At 46.1% G+C, this 23,007-nt stretch overlaps 1 protein-coding gene across 5 annotated transcripts in view; it reads left to right on the top strand.

Annotated features, from left to right (window-relative positions):
• The window catches only part of DENND5A (DENN domain containing 5A), an 84,776-nt gene extending 61,992 nt beyond the window's left edge, over window positions 1–22,784 (top strand). For 4 of the 5 annotated variants that reach the window (XM_070491081.1, XM_044751844.2, XM_014844089.3 and 1 more), the window contains 12 exons: window positions 2,795–2,947; window positions 8,956–9,040; window positions 10,617–10,701; window positions 11,166–11,294; window positions 15,580–15,701; window positions 16,892–17,037; window positions 17,616–17,734; window positions 18,139–18,320; window positions 18,912–18,994; window positions 19,498–19,621; window positions 20,213–20,381; window positions 21,755–22,784. In XM_070491081.1, the coding sequence (XP_070347182.1) occupies window positions 2,795–2,947; window positions 8,956–9,040; window positions 10,617–10,701; window positions 11,166–11,294; window positions 15,580–15,701; window positions 16,892–17,037; window positions 17,616–17,734; window positions 18,139–18,320; window positions 18,912–18,994; window positions 19,498–19,621; window positions 20,213–20,381; window positions 21,755–21,938 (1,581 nt within the window). In that variant the 3' untranslated portion in view covers window positions 21,939–22,784. The remainder of the gene's footprint in view (window positions 1–2,794; window positions 2,948–8,955; window positions 9,041–10,616; window positions 10,702–11,165; window positions 11,295–15,579; window positions 15,702–16,891; window positions 17,038–17,615; window positions 17,735–18,138; window positions 18,321–18,911; window positions 18,995–19,497; window positions 19,622–20,212; window positions 20,382–21,754) is intronic. The other variant, XM_044751845.2, reaches the window with a different exon arrangement.
• Window positions 22,785–23,007: the final 223 nt, after the last annotated feature.

Raw genomic sequence — 23,007 nt, 5'->3', positions numbered from 1 at the left:
GGTCCTGGGTGCAGACCTAGCACTGCTCAGCAAGCCATGATCTGGCAGCATCCCACGTGAAAACAGAGGAAGATCTGGACAGCTAATCTTCGACAAAGGAGCAGAGGGCCTACAATGGAGAAAAGAAAGTCTCTTCAACAAATGGTGCTGGGAAAACTGGTCAGCCACATGCAAAAGATTGAAAATCGACCATTCTTTTTCACCACACACCAAAATAAACTCAAAATGGATCAAAGACCTAAAGATTAGGCCTGAGACAATAAGTCTTTTGGAAGAGAATATAGGCAGTACACTCTTTGACATCAGTTTCAAAAGAATCTTTTCGGACACTGTAACTCCTCAGTTGAGGGAAACAATAGAAAGAATAAACAAATGGGACTTCATCAGACTAAAGAGCTTCTTCAAGGCAAGGGAAAACAGAATTGAAACAAAAAAACAGCTCACTAATTGGGAAAAAATATTTACAAGCCACTTATCCGACAAAGGGTTAATCTCCATAATATACAAAGAACTCACACTGCTTAACAACAAAAAAACAAACAACCCGATCAAAAAATGGGCAGAGGACATGAACAGACATTTCTCAAAAGAAGATAGGAATATGGCCAATAGACACATGAAAAGATGTTCATCATCACTAATCATCAGGGAAATGCAAATCAAAACTACACTAAGATATCACCTTACCCCCGATAGATTGGCAAAAACATCCAAAACCAAGAACGACAAATGTTGGAGAGGTTGTGGAGAAAGAGGAACCCTCATACACTGTTGGTGGGAATGCAAACTGGTACAGCCACTATGGAAAACAGTATGGAGATTTCTCAAAAAGTTAAAAATAGAAATACCCTATGACCCAGCCATCCCATTACTGGGTATCTATCCTAAGAACCTGATATCAGATATCTCAAGAGTCCGTTGCACCCCTATGTTCATCGCAGCATTATTTACAATAGCCAAGACGTGGAACCAGCCTACATGCCCAGAAACTGATGATTGGATAAAGAAGATGTGGTATATATACACAATGGAATACTACTCAGCCAAGAAAAAAGACGAAATTGGCCCATTCACAACAATGTGGATGGACCTCGAGGGTATTATGTTAAGCGAAATAAGTCAGTCAGAGAAAGACGAACTCTATATGACTCCACTCATAGGAGGAAATTAGTATATTGAGAAGGAGATCTGATCGGTGGTTACCAGGGAAAAGGGGGGTGGGGGGAGGGTACGGAGGGGGAAGTGGTGTACCCACAACATGACTAACAATAATGTACAACTGAAATCTCAAAAGGTTGTAATCTATCATAACATTAATAAAAAAAAAAAAAAAAAACAGAGGAAGATCTGCACAGATGTTAGCTCAGTGACAATCTTCCTCAAGCAAAAAGAGGGAAATTGGCAACAGATGTTAGTTCAGGGCCAATCTTCACCAAAAAAAAATTTACAGCAGCATTCTTTGTAATAGCCCCTAAATGGGAACAACCCAAACAACAATCAGTAGGAGAATTAATAAATAAATTGTAGTACATTGGTATGATAGAATGCTGTACAATGATGGAAATAGGCAATAGTTATACCCATCAACATGGATGAATTTCACAAAGTTGAATGAAAAAGCAAATCACAAAAGAAAACATACAGGCAAAATTAAATTACATTGTTTAGGAATGCAAACATAGGTGATAATCATTTCTTTGCTTTTCTGTAGTTTTATTATGTAAATCAGGGTAGTGATCACTTCTGGAGTGGGGAGGTGACTGGAGAGGGCACATGGGGTGCTTCAAAGGTATAGATGGGTAGTATTTTATTTCTTAACCTGGATGATGGTTATAATCATATAATTATGTACATACATGTACACACACACTAACACATGTACATATATATGTATGTGAATGTCCATGAGATAGATTTCACAGTAAAAACATTGAAAATAGTAACACTGAAAAGAAATATGGCAAAGTGTTGAGTTGTTGCTTCTGAAAGAGGATTAGGGGTCATTTTTTCCTATGCTCTTTAGATTTTTATATGTCACAAACTTATAATATGATTAGATCTTACTTAAGAACTTAGACTTAATATTCAGACAGACTTAAGTTCAAAGGTCAGATCTGCTACTTCTTTGCTGTGTGATTTTGTCAAGTTACTTAAATTCTCTGACTGCAATTTTCTTATCAGTAAATTGGGAGCAATAATAGTACTCATCTCATAGAGGCATTGGGAGGCTTAAATGAGATAATGCAATGCTTAATACAGTGCCTGGCATACAGTAATAAAAACTACAATTATCATCATACAGCATGTGTTTTTTGGGGTTTTCTTTTATGATAAGGTTTTGAAAATTTCTACCTAAATTATTCTTCCTCAATTTTTTATCCCCTTGACAGGTCAGGTATTTTTCTAGGATTAAATGCTTGTAGGTTAGTTAAATAAGGTCAGTTAAACAGTGAGAATCAGAGAATGTCAGAAGTGAGCATGACCAAAGGGTTTTTATTCAACTCTTTTAATCTCGTAAATGCAGAAACTGAATCCAGAGTGGTGAAATCACTTGGCCGGGTTCATACAGGAAGTGCTGTGTTCTTATCTTCTTGACTAAACTTTTAGAGAATGCACTGCACCATAACCTGACCTATATGGTGGAGAGTGAGTACTCTCTAGGTCTCTGGCTCTTACTCCTCTTGTCCCTCCCAGCCCAGCAGGTGTGCTGTGGAGGCGGCCACAGCCCTCTCCAGTTGCATGTGATCCTACTCACTGTGGTTATTATCTAATGCTACTGACTGATTCCTTGTAGACCAAGAGGATGCTGGTGGAGAAGATGGGCCGAGAGGCTGTGGAGCTTGGGCATGGGGAGGTGAACATCACAGGGGTGGAAGAGAACACCTTAATTGCCAGCCTTTGTGACCTCCTGGAAAGGATCTGGAGTCATGGGCTACAAGTAAAACAGGTAATGAATGTCTTGCCTCTCCCTGCTGAGTGAACTGTCTCCTGTCTCCCTAATAGCTTTCCCATGCTCTTCCAGCTGGCTGGCTCGGAAGAATCGTACACAGTATGCATGGAGTGAGACTTGAACATAGCTAAACAAGCAAATAAGTAATACGTGTGATTCAAAACTATTTTCTTAAAAAATAAGCTAGATGAATCTGTGTTAGTCAGACATTTTAAAAGTCGGGTCTTTCTTCTTGCAAATAGAGCTGAAGGCCAAACTTACAGATCCTTTTGGGCAGCTGGCCCTAATATGGAGATGGAATACAAAAGAGAGTGAGATCCTGGAGCTCAGAAGTCCCAGACATACTCTAAGGGTCCTTTGCTAATTGTACGTTCCCAGTAGAAAAAGCTCTGCCATTAGCATTTCTTTTATATGCAAATAGTTTAACCATCTAAAGACTTCAGGAAGTTGCGTTTGAGTTTTTACTGCTTAATACTCAGAATCTTCGTATTTCAAAATACTCTACTTTGAATAGCTAGTCAAGATGGACAGCTTTTACTTTTAAGCATTTTTAAATTTGAAAAGGACTTGAAACATTTCCAAAAGGAGTTTTATTATGGACAAATTATAAAATATGTATAAATATCCAGCCTGTATTTATTGAGGGCCTACAGTGTGCCAAGCACTGTTGTAGGTGCTTCAGATACCTCAGCAGACAGAACAGACCAAGAGCCCTGCCCTGCTGGACTTCCCATTCTCATGGGTGTGGTGGCCGGCTACCATGTCTGGCCTTCAAAATATACAAGTGTATATTTAAAAATCCAACAGAACCACAATGAGATATCTTTTCACACTTACTAGGATAGCTAAAATAAAAAAGACAGAAAGTAACAAGTGTTAGTAAGGATGTAGAGAAGGTAGAACCTTTGTACATTGTTGGTGGGAATGTAAAATGGTGCAGCCACTTTGGAAAACAGTCTGGCAGTTCCTCGAAATGTTAAACATAGCATTATCATATGACCCATCAAGTCTACTTCTAGTATGTCTAGAAATGGAAACGTGTCTACATAAAAACATGTACACAAATGTTCGTAGCAATGTTATTGCTAATAGGCCCAAAGTGGAGCAACCCAAATGTCCATCAGCTGATAAGTAAACTAAATGCAGTATATCTATACAATGGAATATTATTCAGCAATAGAAGGAATGAAGTGTGGATACATGATAAAACGTAAATGAACTTTGAAAACTTAGGAAGTAAAAGAAGCCAGTCACATATTGTTTGATTCCATTTGTATAAAATGTCCAGAATCTGCAAATCCATAGATTTGTAAAGCAGACTAGAAAATGCCAGGGGCGGGAGGGAGGAACAGGAAGTGACTGCTAATGGGTGGGTTTGGGGTTTCGTTTTAGGGTAATGAAAATGTTCTAAAATTAGGTAGTAGTGATGGTTGCACAACTCTGTGAATACCAGATGTTTTTTGGACAGAAAATTGTACACTTCCTAAGTGTGAGTTTTATGGTAATGTGAATTATATCTTAATAAAGCTGCTTTTTAAAAAATCCAAATGGGATCATACTATACATAATGTGTTGTAACTTTTGCTTTTTTTCACCTCATAGTATTTTTCCCATGTCTTTAACTAATTTATAAGTGATAGTATAATAAGTGTTTAAGAGCTCAGACTAAAATTAGCTAGACCTGGGTTTGATTCCCACTTAATAACTTTATGAAACTGAACAAGGCACCTAGCTTTTCTAAGCTTCTGTTTCCTCTTATGTACCCACCTCCGTAGGATTCTTGTGAGGATTTGATAATTCATGTGAAGCACTAAGCTCAGAGCCTGGTATCTGGGAGATTCTGTGTAAATGTTTGTGGTTATTATTATTCTAGAATCTCAATTTTAATTACTGTATCCATTTTATAGATGTGCCATATTTAAATCAATCCCTTGTTATTGGTCATTTAGGTTATTTCTGATTTTTCAGTATTATAAACAACACTGTGATTATAAATTTTTTTAAATGTTAAAAATTGTGTATCATATCGTAAAATTTTGAGAGTGCTGTAGTGTAGTAGCAACACTGTGGGTTTTGGAGTCAGAAAGACTTGGGTTTGAATCCTTACCCACTGGATGACTTCAAGTGACTTGCAGTTTTTGAGTCTCATCTTCCTTATCCATGAGACTGAGTTAATAAAACCCACTTTTAGGGTTGTTATGATAATTAGATGTAATAAAAATAAGTACCTGGCATGTGGTGGGTATAAAACATGACAGCTGTTATTATGCTAGGTTCTACATGAAGGATTTCTGTTTTTTCCTTTTCACTGTAACAAATGAGTAGAATATACATAATTATTTTATTGTTTTCCTTAAAGTTGAGCAAACCTAGCACTATAGTTGAGCTCTTTCAGCTTTTTGGTAAAATATAAGCCCCCAAAACTTTTTAATATTTGCCATAAAAATCTCTAGGAAGTTAATGAGCTGTCTCCATTAAAAAAATAATACCATGTCATCACATGTTCTGAACCTGTCCTCTGAGGCTTCTCAGCTTAGTCTGCAGAATTCCCACAGCATGGGGCATTTCTTTTGGAACCCATTTGATCGCCCTTGCAGTTGGGATGGACGGAGGCTACTCGTTTGGTAAGAAACCAGTACAAAATGATGGGGGCTATTCACTTGAGGTTCCATTTTCTTCTGAGTCTTGCTTTTGGAGCTCTGAAAGTGAAGCACTGATGGTGTCACCAGAGGGTCTGTGCTTGTTGGCCGGGCAATTACACCCTTAGGGATGCATGTTCAGCTGGGGATTGACCTAGCTCTCTGTGTTGGGTTCTTACAGCACGTTCTCCTTAGGCCTCCATTTTGCTAGCCTGTATGTAGAGGCCTTTTCTCCTGCTGAGCCATTCTTCAGTTATGTTCCAGTCCAAGGGTTATAACCTGGTTACCTGGTCTCCTGTATCAGGCTGCTTGTGCATGGTCATGTAGTCTTCCAGATTGTGACCAAATTCACTCTCAGAGAGTGATCTTATCACCACCTTCTAGGGGCACCTTATTGAAGGACAACCCATTTTATCCACTTAGAAAGTAGAGAGGGCTGGCCCCGTGGGTGAGTGGTTAAGTTTGCATGAGGGTTAAGTTTGGCAGCCTAGGGTTTTGCTGTTTTGGATCCTGGGCGTGGGCCTAGCACTGCTCATCGAGCCATGCTGAGGTGGTGTCCCACATAGCACAACTGGAAGGACCTACAACTGGAATATACAACTATGTCCTGGGGCTTTGGCGGGGAGGAGGAGAAGAAGAAGAAGAAGAAGAAAAATTGGCAACAGATGTTAACTCAGGTGCCAATCTTTTTTTTTTTTCTTTTTAAGAAGGAAAGTAGAGAGAACCCAAACAGTTTTTGCTGCTAGCCTAAATTTTGTTCCTAGCCTTGACTGCCTGCATGCAGGGCTGCCTTCAGCAAGTCCTCATAAGAACCTCTATTTCCTCACGGCTCTTTTTGGCTTTTGGTGACATTTTCCAAGAAGATGGGTATCTTTCTCTAGTGTATTTTTCTGACAATAAGAAGTGACGTTTGGTTTTTCAAACTGGTTCGATAACTGTTGCCATTTGGGGACTGATAAGTGAAAAGGGGTTGTTTCTCATCTTTCATGCATGTGACATTCTTGGAGAATCTGGTGCGATCTGTACATTGTTTGGCCACATCCCGAAATTGGTAGTCAGGCTATAATGAACCTTGCAGTCTCAATCAGCCCCTTTGCAAAAAAGGAAAAGAATAATCAGTGACTTCTGAATTGGAAGGACCCAAGTGCCCTCTCACTAAGCTTCAGCCCAGCTGCTGCTCTCACTCTTTCCCTTGCTGTCTTTCCTCACCAGCATGATCACTGTGAGCCAGGGCATCCTTCTAGCACAGCGGCCTGCTGTTGCTCTTCCCTTTGGCTCTTCAGCGTTGTTCCATGTGAGGGCTCTCTGGTGACCACCATCCACACAGTTCTGTTAAGGGAGACTGCCTTCCTAGATGCTGGGCATGCAGTCGTGAATAGGTCAGAGTCCTGCCCTTGGAGGAACCTACTCTAATGGTTTTGGTAAATGGATGGATGAATGGATTTCTAGAAATTGAATTACTAGATCAAAGAGCATAAATATTTTAAGCTCCTGTATTGTCTTCTACTCTACCGTATTAATATACTAGGTAGTAACAGTATATAGGAGTTGTCAGTCTCATTGATGTTGTTGAACATCTTTTTTTTTTTTTTCAAATATTTGGTATTTCAATAAATAAAAAGTGGTCTTTTCTAGTTTTAACTTGTTTTTTTTTTTGTTTATTTTAAATTTTTTATTTTTCCTTCTCCCCAAAGCCCCCCAGTACATAGTTGTATATTTTAGTTGTGGGTCCTTCCAGTTGTGCTATGTGCGACGCCGCCTCAACATGGCCTGATGAGTGGTGCTGTGTCCGCGCCCGGGATTCAAACCGGCGAAACCCTGGGCTGCCGAAGCGAAGTGCGTGAACGCAACCACTCGGCCACGGGCCAGTGCCATTAATTTGTGTGTGTGTTTTTTTTTAAGTTACCATTGAAGTTGTTGGGTTTTAAGTTGGTTAAATCTTGTAGGAAATCCGACGGACAGCAAGTTGATGTCAACAGCTTGCTGATTTATAGATCAGAGTTTTCTCCCATTCAAATGCTTGATATTTTTTTTCCCCAAAGTAGATCAAGTTGGTGGATAGAAACAAAACAGATCCTCAATATTCTCCAGGGAAAAATCCCTTGACTTTAAATCCTCGCTTTCATTTCAGAGCATAAAATTTTCTTCAGAAGGCATTTCAAAATTAAACAGTCTGAATAATATCATTAAGAGCAATGGTTCTGACATTAGACAGACTTAAGCTTGAATTCCAACAGTCTACTTGCTAGCTGTGTGATCTTTTACAAGTTACTTAATCTGTCTGATACTCAGTTTGCTCTTTTCTGAAGAAAATGAAGATGGAGATACCTGCCTTGTAGGGTTGTTTGGAGCATTAAATAAAATATTGTATTTTAAACATTTAACATAGTGCTTAGTTCAGAACAAACCTCAAGACATTGTAGCTTCTATTATTATTATTACTTTTAGAAAACACAGAACTAAAGTCATTTATGAACTTATTATAATAACTCCTCTTACACATTATACTAATTTGTGTTGTATCAACTATGTAGGAACATTTCCTATGAATCTGAAATAAATTTTTTATCATATAACAAGGGTCACTGTGTACTGAAGGATGGCTAGAAAGAGACCAAGCAGTTGCTGGGTGGCCAGCTGGGTTCACTCACTAACCAGACAAATTGTTGTCTTACATCAGGCTTGCAAATGCTATTCAGATTTATGCCTTGGTAAAATGACAAATTACTACACATCTCAAATAGTTTAAACCGCAACTCTTATATTTCCAAATGCCAAGATTCTGTTATAGTGACTATAGCATATCTCAGCCTTGTAGTTAAGCACCAGCCTACCTTTCTGCAGGCTTCTTCAGCTGTACCTTCAATAGTAAATCCTCATCATAGTGATGACTTATTCTCCCCAGCCTGCACTTAGGGCAGGAATGCCTTTAAATGTTTTAGGAAACTCAGGAGCTATCATAGAATCTCATACACTGAATATCAGCTCCTCTGTACAAAAGCCATCATGTTCTACCCAAGCTCACCTTCAACCAGCAGACCATTAAGAGGTTGATAGGTTATTTGCTTTTTTCTTTCTTTTCCAAAGAATCCATTTGGAGACTCTTTTTGGCCATGTCCTTCCTCTTCCCAATGGGGGACTGTTTCTCTTTTCTATCCCTTTCCGTTCTTTATATATCTCCTGGATTTTACTAGGGGAATATTTTTGTATACATTGCATCCAGGTGTACATTGAGATAAGAAATAGTACGGGTGCTTTTTAGCAAAAGCCCGTATCTGTCTTCTCACGTTATCTCTGACTGTTTGCTGGATACCACGGCCTCTGAAATCTAAACTGATAGGAATTTTTACCTTGTGTTGGTTCCAGGGGAAATCAGCTTTGTGGTCCCACCTGTTACATTATCAGGAAAACCGGCAGAGAAAACTCACATCAGGAAGCCTCAGTACCTCAGGTAAGATCGTCTCTGCACCGGTGGAGAGAACTCCGTCTGCTCACTTTCCCAGCTCCCACTGGAGTGATCGTCTGCAGAGGACTGTTCCAGGTCAATGAAGCCTTTGCTCTGTAATGTTTTCTTTTTTAACTGTTAAACCACGGGGCTCTCTGAACCACAGAGCATGCCAAAGCCATGGAGTTTGCTTTCATTAGGTGTTTCTATACCCTTTTGATCAGTGAAGTAGAAGATTTATGTCATAAGAGGCCAGTCTTAGAATGAATCTAGGTTTTAAATGAATTTGGGTAATACTGTTGTCCTCTGTTTGGAGCAAGCTGTTTTCAGTCTTTTGTTTTATTTCTGAGATGGACATTGAGATGATCTACCCTATCAGTTTAAGAAAGCCTGTCTTGTCAGTGTCCTACCTTGGAACTTCTCAGGGTCAGGGCCTGATGTGAGTGATCCCTTCACTTCTTTTCTGTTTCTCATATAATGAAAATATCAGAGCTGGCAGGGACCCCTGAGATCATCTAGTCCAGTCCTCTTATTTCACAAGAGGAAGAAACTGGGATCAAAAAGGAATTGAATTTACTCAAGATCACACACAGAATTGATGGAAGAGACCAGATTAGGAGCCAGGCCTCTTGTCTCCTGGCGTTGGTGTTCTTTATACCATCCTACAGTGTCCCTTCAGGACAGCCCCCCTCCTTCCTTTACTTCTTGGTGGCATCTCCCTTTCACACCATCCTTCATTCTCCTCTCTCTGCCAGGGAGTTTGTTTACCTTTCTTGGATGTTCTTACCCTAATGGTAAGGATCAGTTTGAATAGGAGTGAAAAGATGGGCATGAACTCAGTGTTGCCTTTGCCCTTGAACTAGTTAACCTCAACTAGCACTAAATATGACTGTAACCTAGGTATGAGACCTCCCTAAATAGACTTACAAGGAGTTTTTTTGTCCATTTTCTGGATATGGGAGCAAACAGTCTTCTCAGGAAGGTTATAGAAGTTATTGTTAAGGGATAAACTGTAGCCAAAGATTCTCAACAGCTAAGTGACAAAGATGCTATGTTTTAAATGTTGGTCTGGACATGAGGACATAAAGATATGGTATCTAGAGGTCCTAAGCATTCTGGAACCTGTTCTTCACACATTCCCTTGGCTTCATACATTCCATTTTGTAGCCCATTTTGAGGCAAGAGCAGAACATGAGAAGTAGCTCCAAGTGGAAGCAGTGTGTCAGTGGGTTATAATGAGAACATGCTGGATTAGGAGCCAGGGGATCTGTGTTCCTTCCAGTCCTGACTTTGCCACTTGGTGACTGGGGCAAAGCCAGTGACCTCTCTGAATTTCAGTTCCTTCCTCTGTGGTACCTTCCTTGGTTATTTGGTAAGTTATTAGAGAATTAAATGAGATAATAAGCTTAAAAGTATAAAATCTGATACCTAGTAGGTACTTAATAAATATTTGTGAAATAATTGATCGTAATGTTACCCAAGTAACCAACTGTTTCCTGTAGAAATTTGTGATTTGAGATAAAGATAGTCAGCCATTTGGATAGTCAGATCTCTTTGGACATGACCAACTATTTTATTCTAGGAATACTTCTTGACTCAGAACGGAGGAAGTCTGATGCCAGCTCAGTCATGTCTCCCCTGAGAATCTCCCTCATTCAGGATATGAGGTCAGTCTGGGCTCATATGTAATAAGCTACTAAAATCCTGTTTTCAGTTGCTGCTTAGGTGTCCACATTAAATAGCGGGGTCTTAGTCTCTTGGGCTTCTGCAGCGTCTCAGTTAACCAGGAAGCCCTCCTCATTGGTCCTGTGCTTCATGGTGCATTTGTAGCACTGTATAAGCGGTTGGGTTTCCTAACATTTTGGGTGAATTATACCAGAGTATCTCAAGACCTTAAGGGCTCCAGGATCAGCCGGGCTTTCTGAGAGCTGTACTGTCTTCCTACCCCCAAATTGTGGTGAGCCTATCTGGCAAAGCTACATGGAAGCCCAGGATTTAGAGAACAAGAGAGATGGCGTGTCCCAGGATGGGATAGGGCTGCCTCACCAGCCTCCTTTGGCTTTACAGGGGAGGTGTTGTGAGTTCATCTCCCACCCCACCCTCCACTTCCTTTTTCACATTCCCCCTTCAGGCACATCCAGAATATCGGGGAAATCAAAACTGATGTGGGAAAGGCCAGAGCATGGGTGCGACTGTCCATGGAAAAAAAGTTACTTTCCAGACACCTGAAGCAGCTTCTCTCAGACCATGAGCTCACCAAGTAAGGCCACTCCACCTGGAGTAGAACCAGGTGCCCGGGAATGGCGGGGAGGGGTTGGAAGCCCGTGTGGGAAGGGGGAGTGTTCCGTACGTCGTTACTGCTGCCTTCAGCTCAACTCACATTGCATGTGGAAGTTTTGCAGCATTTCCTCTTCTCCCTCTTTATCTGTAGAAGAATAATTCTGCTGTGTTTGTTCTTTCCGCCTTCTTAATCTGCATGTCCAAAAATAGTTTTCTTAAAGAGCTACTGAGAAGGATGGGGTTCTCATGGGGAACCTCAGCATTTTGGGGCTCCTCCTCTCCTTGCTGCTCTCAGATGACTTGTATACCTCTTGGGCACAGGGCATTTTCTCCATCTCTTTCCTGTCCTGGGGAGGGAAGGATTGGAGAATTAAAAAGAAACTTCTAAGCTATCCCCTTATTTCTTTTGTTCTCTCTTGAGCCCAGGCCCAGCCCAAAGTAACCAAGTCCTTGTTCTTCCTCTCTGGACCCTGCCTGAGTCTCCCTAGAGCTTAAAAGGGCTGTCAGATGACCCTCCCAGGGGCACTCAGGCTCCAGTTCCCTATGGTGACTTTATGTCGTCTGCATTCTTTCTGTGCCTTCTCTGCTGGGGGGGGGCGGAGGGGGGCTATCTGCCCTCTCTGTCTTTTCCTGTGTGCAGTATGTTTGGCTCTTTCTTCATTCGTAAGCCTGTTGGGCACTTTTGTTTAGCACTTCCTTAGGCATCTTTTCCTGGTATCCTTTATTATATGGCTTCCCCATGGATGATAAAGCAGAGGAGTAGGCCTTGAGGAAATTTTTTATGAGCCAGTTGATTAAACCTGCAGAATCTGTTTTTGTTCAAAGTGAAAATATAATTTTTTTTCTTTTCTTTTTTTTTTTTTGAGGAAGATTAGCCCTTAGCTAACTACTGCCAGTCCTCCTCTTTTTGCTGAGGAAGCCTGGCTCTGAGCTAACATCCGTGCCCATCTTCCTCTAGTTTATACGTGGGACGCCTACCACAGCATGGCTGCCAAGCAGTGTCATGTCTGCACCCGGGATCCGAACCAGTGAACCCCGGGCCGCCGAGAAGTGGAATGTGCGAACTTAACCGTTGCGCCACCGGGCCGGCCCCGAAAATATAATTTTTTACACTGTTTATTGTGTGTGTAAACCACAGCAAGAAACCAGGTTTAAAACCTTGATAGGTTAGAGAGCTCATTTTGAGAGCTCACAAAACAGTGATTCTTTTTTTTTTTTGGTAAAGATTGACACCTGAGCTAACAACTGTTGCCAATCTTTTTTTTTTTCTTCTCCCCAAAGTCCCCCAGTACATAGTTGTATATTTTAGTTGTGGGTCCTTCTAGTTGTGCTGTGTGGCATGCTGCCTCAGCATGGCCTGACAAGTGGTGCCATGTCTGTGCCCAGGATCTGAAGCGGCAAAACCCCAGGCCGCCGAAGCGGAGCACGCAACTTAACCACTTGGCCATGGGGCCGGCCCTGAAACAGTGAATCTGAAAGCACCTGGATGTGATTTCCTACGGGAACAAAGGGACTTAGGAATAAAATTTGAAGTCTGGGAGGACAACTAAAAGAGAACAAGTAGACATTTAAGCCTGGAGTTTGGAGTGGAAACATTTGCACACCACATTCTAGAGGACACTTGAGTGTGGTGAAAAAATCTGTCACTGTAGCTGTGTGGGCACCAGGGCCTGAGAGGGCAAGAGTGTTTCCTGCTGGCCAGTGTGGGCACCAGGAGAGGCTGCAGCTGAGCAAGGGGACAGAGAGGCATCTGAGAGGGGTCAAGCACAAGAACTTTGGAAGTCCAGGGCAGGGCATAGGTCTAGGGTATAGGAGCTTGAAGGGCTAGGCAGCAGCAGACGGCACAGACCTTCGTGAGGGGGCTAATCTTGACTTCTTTAAACTGTCGCCCTGTTAGAGGAGTTCAGCTCTGAATTTACTCACTACGTAGTAACTTCTCACCTGATATTCTGACCTACTACTGCTATTCTGTGCTACTCCAGTGAGTGGGAAATAAGGAGAGTTTTGCTGCCACACTTGCATTTTGGATGGGGTATAGGGAGAGAGGGAGGGGCCTTTCATCAAAACCTGCAGCTCCTCCATCCTGCCCTCTCATCTTTCTCTTCAGTTTGCGTAAAGCTCCAGCCACATCACACCCCTCACCCTTCTCAGGATGTCTTCAGCCCTTTCAGGGCCTAGTCAGAAGTTTTCTTTGCCAAAGTGCCTAGACTCCTCAGAGACTTGATCTGTTCCTCCTCCAGGCACGCATAGCATTTGTGCATCCCTGTTTTACCACTGACAGGCTGCAGTATTGTTATCTAGCTCCTTGCTGCATATTAAAATTTGCCTTCATCGAGGGCATGAACCACATGCCTTTCAGGGCTGAGCATGTTGCCAGCACCTAGTAAGTATTCAGTTGTACGCATAAAATATGTGCACAGCTAGCTGCCTAGAAAGGAGGAGGTGGACAGCCTTGGAGAGTATATCTTGCTAGCGTGTTGCTGAGTCTCTGGGATTTCCAGCTAGCCTCCACGGCTCTTTGCAACTTGGAGATGGGGTAGGGTGGCAGCAGGGTGAGGGGACCGTATATTCTAAGGGAGGAGGTCAGTGTGCTCCTGTGTAGTGAGCTCAGACTCTTTTTCCGTGACCTCTCTGTGGTGACTGAGACTGTCTGGTGTCCCCTCCACCTTGAAACCCACTGTGCATGGCTGCCAGGGCCCTGAACCATCCTGTTCTCTGTCTCCCCTTGCTCTTTCTGGGATGTTGGCTTCCACCGTGCTCAGTTCTCTGCGTGCACATGTTCTTTTCACTCTCTCACTTGCTCGCTCTCTCTTGCACTTGTGATCTCACCCATTCTCATGACTTCTGCCACCTTTAAGCAAGTGATTCCCACATCTGAAGCTCTAGCTCTGACGTTTCTTCTGAGTTCCAGTCCTGCATTTATTTCCATTCACATATCTTACCTTTAGCTCAGAGAGAACAAAAGCAAGCTTCACAGAGTCTTCACCAGAACTACCTTCTTCTCACATTTTTTGTTAATGTCACCACTATTCTCCCCTCTCCTCCCCTCTCCTCCCTACCTAGGTTCAAAATCAGGAGTCAGTTTGGCTCCTTGCTTTGCCTTGCCTCGCACATCCCCATTTCAGGTCCTTAGCGTCTGCCCCACCTGTCTGCTTACCTAGTACAACCACTGCTCCAGTTTCACCCTCATGCCCCTTCCTCCCTCAGCTGCACTCAGTTTAAGTTTCCTGAAGTTGGTCATCGCTTTCCCTTTCCTTCTGGGGCAAATTGCAGAAACCTATTATCAGTAGGGCAGATTGCAGACTCGTTAGCCTGAATGTTCCAGAACCTTCCTTCATTTGACTCTAGCCTAATTTATCAGACTCATTGCTAATTGGTCACTTCTCTGCGCCCTCAACTCCAGTCAAACTGGTTTTCACACCTTGTCCTCCTTCCCTCCAACACCTGCCTAAATCTGTGCTGAATGTGAATCCGTACCTCTCTGGCCCTAGTGATTGCTGTCTTGGCAACCAGGACATTCCCTTCTTCTGTTCTCTGTGTATTTCTCTGTGCTGAGGGCCTGTGCACTCGGTTGTCAGTGTCCCTCTACTTGGGGAAGATATCGTTGCTGTGCACTTGCAGAAGGCCTACAGTGTCAGGCAAGGGAGCTGGCCTTTTATGAGAAAGCAGTGGGGTTGAGATGTGGGGAGGGGGTGTGGGTAGTTTGAAAGTAGGGAAAGGCCATGTTCTATGCAGCTCTTCCTTGCCCAGGACCTGGATCCTTCCCTTCATTGCCTCTGAAGCTGTCCTGGCTTTTCATTCACATTCAGAGCAGGGTTCCGACTCCTGGCTCTCATGGTCTGAGACCACCCTGGTAATGAATGGTGATCACAGACCTCCTGCCATTGCTTCTCCCCCACCACACGCTGAGGTGATGCCCCAGCTAGAGGCCTGAGAGGGCCTTAGTCATCCCTGAGGGAATTTCATTCCAGCCCTCACTCTAAGAAAGGAGATGCCATGACCTCTGACACTTTACGTTATAGTAACATCAACCCTTGGGCCCAGGCAGAATTTGGTTTTAGTTGTTCCTGCTGTAGCTTAAGCCACTTTCCCTCTAGTCCTCAGTTAGACAGAGTGGCTGGCTCTCTTCCCTTCTTAGGTGGCCTTAAGGAACTTGAGGCATGACGTCTTATTCTTCCCTGTGCTGTCTCCTCCAGAACTGCGTGATTCTGACCTCTTTCCCTGCCTTTGGCTGGGAGACTGATGTATTGCCTCCTCTCCGACAGGAAGCTGTACAAGCGCTATGCCTTCCTGCGCTGCGACGACGAGAAGGAGCAGTTCCTCTACCACCTCCTCTCTTTCAATGCTGTCGACTACTTTTGCTTCACCAATGTCTTCACAACTATCTGTGAGTAGCCCTGGCTCCCCACCAGCCTCCTCAGTGCCTTCTTCATGAGCCTCTTGAGGCTGACTCACTGTCCCCTTTTTAAAGAAGATCGTCACTGTACTTTCTGTTTGCCTCCTGCTTCTGTGGGGAGAGAGGTGCACTGTCCTCCTTGAAGGTGTTTTTTCCTCTGAAGCTTCTTACCCTTCTTCTGAACTGGGGAGCCCAGTCCTTTTGGCCGTTGTGTTGTTGCTGTTGTCCTGGGCACTGCTCTGGGAGCCTGAGGCGATGGAGGTGGAGTGGGGTGGGGTGGGGTGGTGAAGTTCCCTGGCCCCTCTGCACGCCTGTAATGAAATCTCCCTTTGGTTTGGGCTGAGGGAGTCATTCAGCATCGTAGAAGGTTTCGGACCAGCCCCCAGGGGTAACACCTCTTCTGGAAGTAGCAGAGAGAACTCGCGATGGCAGTGGGAGGTTTGGGTCCAGGCCCTGCTCTGCCCTCGCTCATTATGTTTCCGTGAGCAGTCTCCCCTGCTGTGGGCCTCCAGCTCCTTATTTGCAGAGTGAGGAAGAGGGCTCAGTATGGTCTAGGGAAGGCCCCTGGGGCCTCATCTTTCTCTGGTGCCAGGATGCTCTGTTGGGTGGGGGTAGTCTCTGAATTGGCCCTGTGGCTAGTTGTTTGCCAGTGACGCAGCAGCCTCAGCGGCTGCATGGACTCTTGCTTCTATGTGACATTCGTCCTCCCTCTCAGAGACAAGGGCTGTAGGCTTCAGTAGCAGCAGCACTGGACTGGAGTTCAGGAGACCTGAGGGAGACTGTTTCCCTCCCAGTGCCTCGGAAAAGACCTTGTAATTCCTGCGTGGCCTCTCCTGAGATTGTTCTTAGAGTTCATGAGAGGATCAATTGAAAAGTGCTCAGAAAAGCAATTCAGTCCAGTGTCGAGTTGGTGATAGTGTTTAGGGAGCAGGGTCACTGAGCTCTGAGCCTTCAGGTGGGCTTGGGTCTCTGATGTCTGGGTGCTGACCCTGGGAGGAGTGAGGCTGAGGGGAGGATTGGCTAATACTCTAAGCCATCTGGAAAACAGCTCCAGAGATCTGCTGCTCCGGGCTCTGCCGGGGCCGCAGTCACGCCAGCACGCCTGGGGCAGGCCGGGGCCCTTCCAGGTATGGGAGGGATTCCTGGTCCCCCTCAATGCCTTTGTTGCCTCCCCTCAACAGTGATCCCATACCACATCCTGATTGTACCCAGTAAGAAGCTGGGGGGCTCCATGTTCACCGCCAACCCATGGATCTGCATCTCTGGAGAACTGGGTGAGACACAGATCCTGCAGATTCCCAGGAACGTGTTAGAGATGACCTTCGAGGTATGTGTTATCTAGGGACCGCAACCCCATGCTCTCGGAGTTTGCAAGAGCTGCTTTTCTGGAGCTTTCTGCAGGGTTTTATGGAGGCCTTGCTCTGTACGGTGTGATGTATCAGCACAGCTGACCTGTCCTGAGATGGTCAGAGGCTGGAGCCCAGGGTTGACCCAAGGAGGGGGGAGCCTGCCCTGTCTAAACAGTCTCTGGCTGGAAGGCACTTCCCCATCTGGACTTACATACCTCCCTGTCCATGGCGTGTTGGGAGACCCCCAGAGTTCTTCTAGCTGCTGAGCCCAGGTTTTCACAGAGACCTCTGAACCTCAGCTTGCTGTCCCACTTCCAGAGCCGCCTGCCCCTACGTCCTGTTCTTCCTCTAGGTAGCGCATCTCCTTTCTCAGCCGGGGCCCCCTCACAAGACAGTGCTGTACTTTGGCGGTAGGTGGAGTCATGAGCTCCGCCCCTGCAGATGCTGGGGGACCGGATTGCAGGCAGCCAGTCTGATCTGTGCCTCTGAGAAATGCTGTTCTTTTCTCCTGCTTTCTTGACCTACCCCATCTTCTCTGCTGGCTGTTGTTTTGCAGTGCCAGAACTTGGGGAAGCTCACTACTGTGCAGATAGGCCATGATAACTCCGGGCTGTATGCCAAGTGGCTGGTGGAGTATGTGATGGTCAGGAATGAGATCACAGGACATACCTACAAGTAAGTGTTCCTCAGCCATGCCCTAAGGTAGTGGGGTAAGCCTACCACCAGGGGCTGTGTTTGATGTTTGGAGATCTGGAGTTCTCAAGGAGACCCTTTAGGCAGTGATAGGCTGAGGCACCCTCCTGTTTGTCTCTGCCTCGTGCACCTGAAGAGAAATAGAATGAGAATTTGCTAAGCAAAGGTGTATGATATTGCGGTGCACAGGTTCCAGGCCACCTATCCCTCGAGTGCTTCCCTGATGATACTCAGTGGGATGGTGAGCAGGGCCTTGAGGGATCACCAGCCTGGTTTCAGAGCCTTGCCCCAGCGATTGGCTTTGTTGATGGCTCTTGCTGAGCAGAGGGAAGGAGAAGGACACTAGAGGAGCTGGCAGCTCTGACAAGCCCTTGTCTGACCTTTAGGTTCCCATGTGGCCGGTGGTTGGGGAAGGGCATGGATGATGGAAGCCTGGAGCGGGTCCTGGTTGGGGAGCTGCTCACATCCCAGCCCGAGGTGGATGAGAGGCCATGCCGGACACCACCCCTGCAGCAGTCCCCCAGCGTCATCCGGAGGCTTGTTACCATCTCTCCCAACAACAAGCCCAGTGAGTGAGGGGAGGGGCTGGGCCTTCAGGCCGCCCAGCCTGGGGAATGTGGGCGGATCTCTGGAAGCCCTGACGTGGGAGCCCAGATCCCAGCTTGTGCAGCTGCCTCAGGAACCACCTCTGCCGGCAAAGCAGCCTCAGGCATTTGTTACCCTCCTCTCATGCATTAGTGGGGGGTTTGGCCTTGAAGGAGCAGGAGAGCTCATGGAACCCCGCCTGGGTCCTCTGTACTATTCATGAAGGATCCTGCAGAGGAGAGCGTTTGCTTTCTGGCCGCCTTCCTGGTTCCTGGACATCATAGCCAAGTCTTGGCCCTCTTTTGATTGCCAAAAATTCCAGGGTAAAATGAAAAATAAACTTTACCAGCATCTTTTAGGGACAAAACTATAAGACATCGACTTTTTCTTTTTTCTCAAGATTTGAAGAAGAACTAGCTCAGCAAAGTTGGGTTGGCAAGAGCCATTCTTCCCAGGGGCCAGGCTCCCCTGCCTGTCCTGTGGACCATCCTGGTGTCCTCAGTCGCTTGCTAAGCTCAGCTCAGTACTGTTAGCCTCTGAGATTGGTGAGGGATGTCTGCTTGGTTTTTATCAGAGCTGAACACCGGGCAGATCCAGGAGTCCATCGGGGAGGCAGTCAACGGCATCGTGAAGCACTTTCATAAGCCTGAGAAAGAGGTGAGCCTTCCTGCCCTCCAAACCAGGGCCCTCTATTGAATAAGAGAGAAGAATCTTTTTCTAGGCCCTTGTGCTGTGGACAGCCCAGGGTATAGTGTGTGCCTCAGTTCGTTTGAGATTGAGCAGATTCCTTGCTCTGGGGGTCTCTGCCTCAGGTTACCCTGTTTTCCTTACACACTAATGACCCAACGGAGTCCCTGGGTCCCTAGTGAACAGTGTGTATTCCTTTCCTCTTCTGGATTTGCCTGGGTCTTCCTGAAGAGTGGCCACACTGGCTTTGTTCCTCTGGTGGGGACCCAGATCCATCATCTATTCATTCCCCTTCATTCAACAGCAATTCACTGAGAGCTGCTCTGAGCCAGGCACTGTGCCAGCTGCTGGGTGGAATAGGCAAGGTCCCTGCCTGTCTTGCCGCCCTCCCAGCTGTGGGCTGTGGGTTTGGGGATGCGGTGGGAGGGCAGCCTGGCTGAGGCGAGCGTGGCCCTCCCCTGTTTCCCCACTAGCGAGGCAGTCTGACGCTGTTGCTTTGTGGAGAGTGTGGCCTCGTCTCGGCCCTGGAACAGGCTTTCCAGCATGGATTTAAATCGCCCCGGCTCTTCAAAAATGTCTTCATTTGGGATTTCCTGGGTGAGTTGGGCTAGGGTGTGAGGGTGGGAAGAGCATGTAGAAACATGGGGACTCGCCAACATAGCGTGGTGCTGACCATGGGCTCTGAGGTTCAGAAGCTGCGTCAGGTGCCTCTCGGATTAGCTTTGTCGTGTGTTTGCCCCAGCTTTTCTCAGAGGTGATGACAGAAGCGCTCCCCTCCCTTTTCCCCTCACCTCCTGGGAAAGAGACAGAAAAGATTCTTTCTAGGCGTCTGTTCCGTAGTGCAGGCTCAGTGTGAGTCCTCACCCTCTCCTTTTAGATCCACAAGGCCAGCTGAAAACATTGAAGCCCAAGCCCCATGTGGCGCCCTCTTGGAGAATTTTCGTGCAGGGAGCTTCTCCCCCAAGAGTTTTAAAAAAATTTTCAGACTAAGGAAAGGACCATCTTTATATCAAGGGCCACGTAAATAAACTTAAAACAAGGATAAGGAACATAAGGATTGTTGTCAGAACACTCATGTTATTCTCCTGCGTCGACATGAGAGGCCCCTGGCAAGTGGCCTGCGGGACTGTCAGGGAGGGGTCACTTTCGAGAGCCTTTGTCACCGGCAAGCTTTTCTCCTTTTCACAGAAAAAGCACAAACCTATTATGAGACTTTGGAGCAGAATGAAGTTGTCCCTGAGGAAAACTGGCATATGAGGGCCCGGAACTTCTGCCGATTTGTCACTGCGATCAACAATACTCCGCGCAGCATCGGCAAGGACGGCAAGTTTCAGATGCTGGTGTGCCTGGGAGCCAGGTACTGCGGCCTCACGCCCAGCGCTTGGGCAGCCAGCCCTGGAGGGTGTGCTGGGGGGGGGGGGGGTTGGGCACTATTGACCAGATGCCCTTGGGCAGGTGAGGCCTTGGAAGGCTTCCCGGGGGCCCTTCATTTCCATCGTGTGTGCCATGCGTGTGTGTGGGGATCTGTGGAGCGGGAAGGAGGCTGTGTGTGTAGCTGGAGAGGAGGGGCCGCATTTTGATGGGAAGGAATAAAACCACCCGACTGGTGAAGTTTGAAGCAGAGTGTATCTAGTCATTCCTTCAACAAACTGTTGAATATGCCAGGCCTCATGGAAGGTGGTGGGAATAGAGCTAAATAAAATATGGTCTCTACCATTTAGAAATTCACTTGTCCCGATTAAACACAGTACAAGGCAGAAGGTTGTGAGAATCCAAAAAGGAAGTGTGCATTCGTAAGGTATGCTGAAAATGTGGAGGAGAAAGATCAGAGGCGTCTTCAGGGAGGAGGCTCTAAGGAGGATAGGGACCTTGAGGAGCTGGAACAGAGAATCTTTCCGTGTTAGGATGGACTGGTTTAGACAGGGGACTGAAATGATATTAATTTGATATCATGGATGGTATGCATCAGAGTGGGTAAGATTGTTGGGGGGTATCCCAGTAGGTCAGATGAGAGCATGAAGCCCAAGTAAACTGAAGGCAGTAGTTTCTTCAGGCCACGGAAGGGAGGGAGTTGGCATAGTGGTTAAGAACAGACCCTGGAACCAGATTCGCATCTCAGATCAGCCACTTACTAGCTGTGTAATCTTGGACAAGCTCCTTAACCTCCGTGTACCTCATTTCATCTATAAAGTGGGGATAATGATCGTGCTGACAGCACCTGCCTCATGTCGTAGGGTTGTCATGAAGGTTGACTCTCTTAGAACAGGGGCTGGTACATGCTGAGTGCTATGTGGATGTTAGCTCTCAGCGTTACTCCTGGTGGTGATAGCTCTCAGGAGGAGCAGTGCTCTCGGAGAGATTGGCTGTTGAGATGAAGGAAGTGGTGCTGACTGGACCTGGTGTCTGGTTGGTGGTGGGATTGTCTAGGGAGGGAAGCAGGGAGACAGGGGATGAGGAGCAGCCCTGGTGGCAGACGATGGGGCCAATTTGGGTCCTCTTGGGTTCGTGTCCCTGGGACTGGGCAGCCCCCCGTGGCAGCCTTTTAAAGCTGGGTAAGGTCTCTTTGCCAAGCCCTGGTAGGGGAGGGAAAGGGGGCTGTGGGGAGCTGTCCGCTTCTCCAGCTTCAGGCTTCGTTCAAGGAGTGGTGGTGCAGATTCCCTCTTGGCCTCGCACTAACTGGCTCCCTTCCCTTTCCCTTCTCCACCATCTGGACTGCTCCTGCCCTGCCAGAGATCACCTCCTACATCACTGGATTGCCCTGCTGGCCGACTGCCCCATCACCGCGCACATGTATGAGGATGTGGCACTGATCAAAGACCACACACTGGTCAACTCCTTGATCCGCGTGCTGCAGACATTGCAGGAGTTCAACATCACGCTGGAGACGTCCCTTGTCAAGGGCATCGACATCTGACTTCCAGCACCAGCGAGCAGCGGGACCGAGAGAGACTCACCCTGCAGCTCTGACCCTTCTTCCCAGAGGGACTTCAGCGAGTTGTGCAGGAGACGGAGAGGAGATGTACACTCACTGTAAAAAGAAAACTAGAGGATTTTTGGAATAAATAATCTATTTTAGAGTTTATTTGCTGATTTGCTTTTTACACACTTTCATGTGAAAGAATGATAGAGAGAGGGAGACGAGGTTGGTGCCGCTTATTTTGAAGCTGGCGCCCTCCCTCGCCGCGGCCGCGAGCTGGGAGCCTGCGGCCTCCCTGGACTGAGCCTGCGGCACCGCGTGCCAGGCGGTCCTGCTCCCTTGCCCCACCGCGTTGATGAGGCCATTCCACATCGTTTTTAAACTAATGTTTTCTATCTTAACATTGTCATGGATATTTGGCTTTCCTGGGCCACGCACAGGTGTGCTGAGCGGGAAGCCCCAAGCTCCAATCAAAGGGATTCTAGTCGCGCCTCCCCAGGCACTGCCGAGCCAGTCCACGTCTTTTCTGTTTGTCAGTATTATTTGGGAAGGAGACATGCTGAGATGTACCATCGTGCAGCAAATCACGTTTCCTCTTGGCACGCGGTTGCACAGAAGTAAACATACGCATGTTTTAACAGGTTTTCCTTTTCATTTTTTACGTATTATTTATTTAACCCTCCATTGTGTGTTTTAAGTCTTTCTTTTCTTTTTTCTTTTTTTAAGGAAAGGAAAAGCTTGTCACAGTCTAACTGGCTATGTTATTACTGTTAAATTTATGTTGTTTTGCAACTTAGAAACCAGCTACAGTATGGCCCACTTAATAAAACACCTGAAACGAGACTGCCTGGGTCCCTGACTCTGTGGGGTTTGTGAGCGGCCGAGGGTGAGTTTGGCCCATCTGAGAACCAGGCTGCAGCATCGCCTCTCCCTGAGGTGACTCGCGGTTGTGGACTGCCCAGGGTTCCCCTGAGGGCCTGGCGTCTCTGGGGTCCTTCCTGCTGCAGCCCCGGGAGCTTTCATAGCCATTAATTGAAATAGTTGATGAGAGGAATGTAGACGGGTT

The sequence above is a fragment of the Equus asinus genome, chromosome 20, assembly GCF_041296235.1.
Source record: "Equus asinus isolate D_3611 breed Donkey chromosome 20, EquAss-T2T_v2, whole genome shotgun sequence".
Taxonomy (NCBI): domain Eukaryota; kingdom Metazoa; phylum Chordata; class Mammalia; order Perissodactyla; family Equidae; genus Equus; species Equus asinus.
The sequence above is the reverse complement of the archived record's forward strand: the minus strand, read 5'-3'. Positions and strand labels throughout refer to the sequence as shown.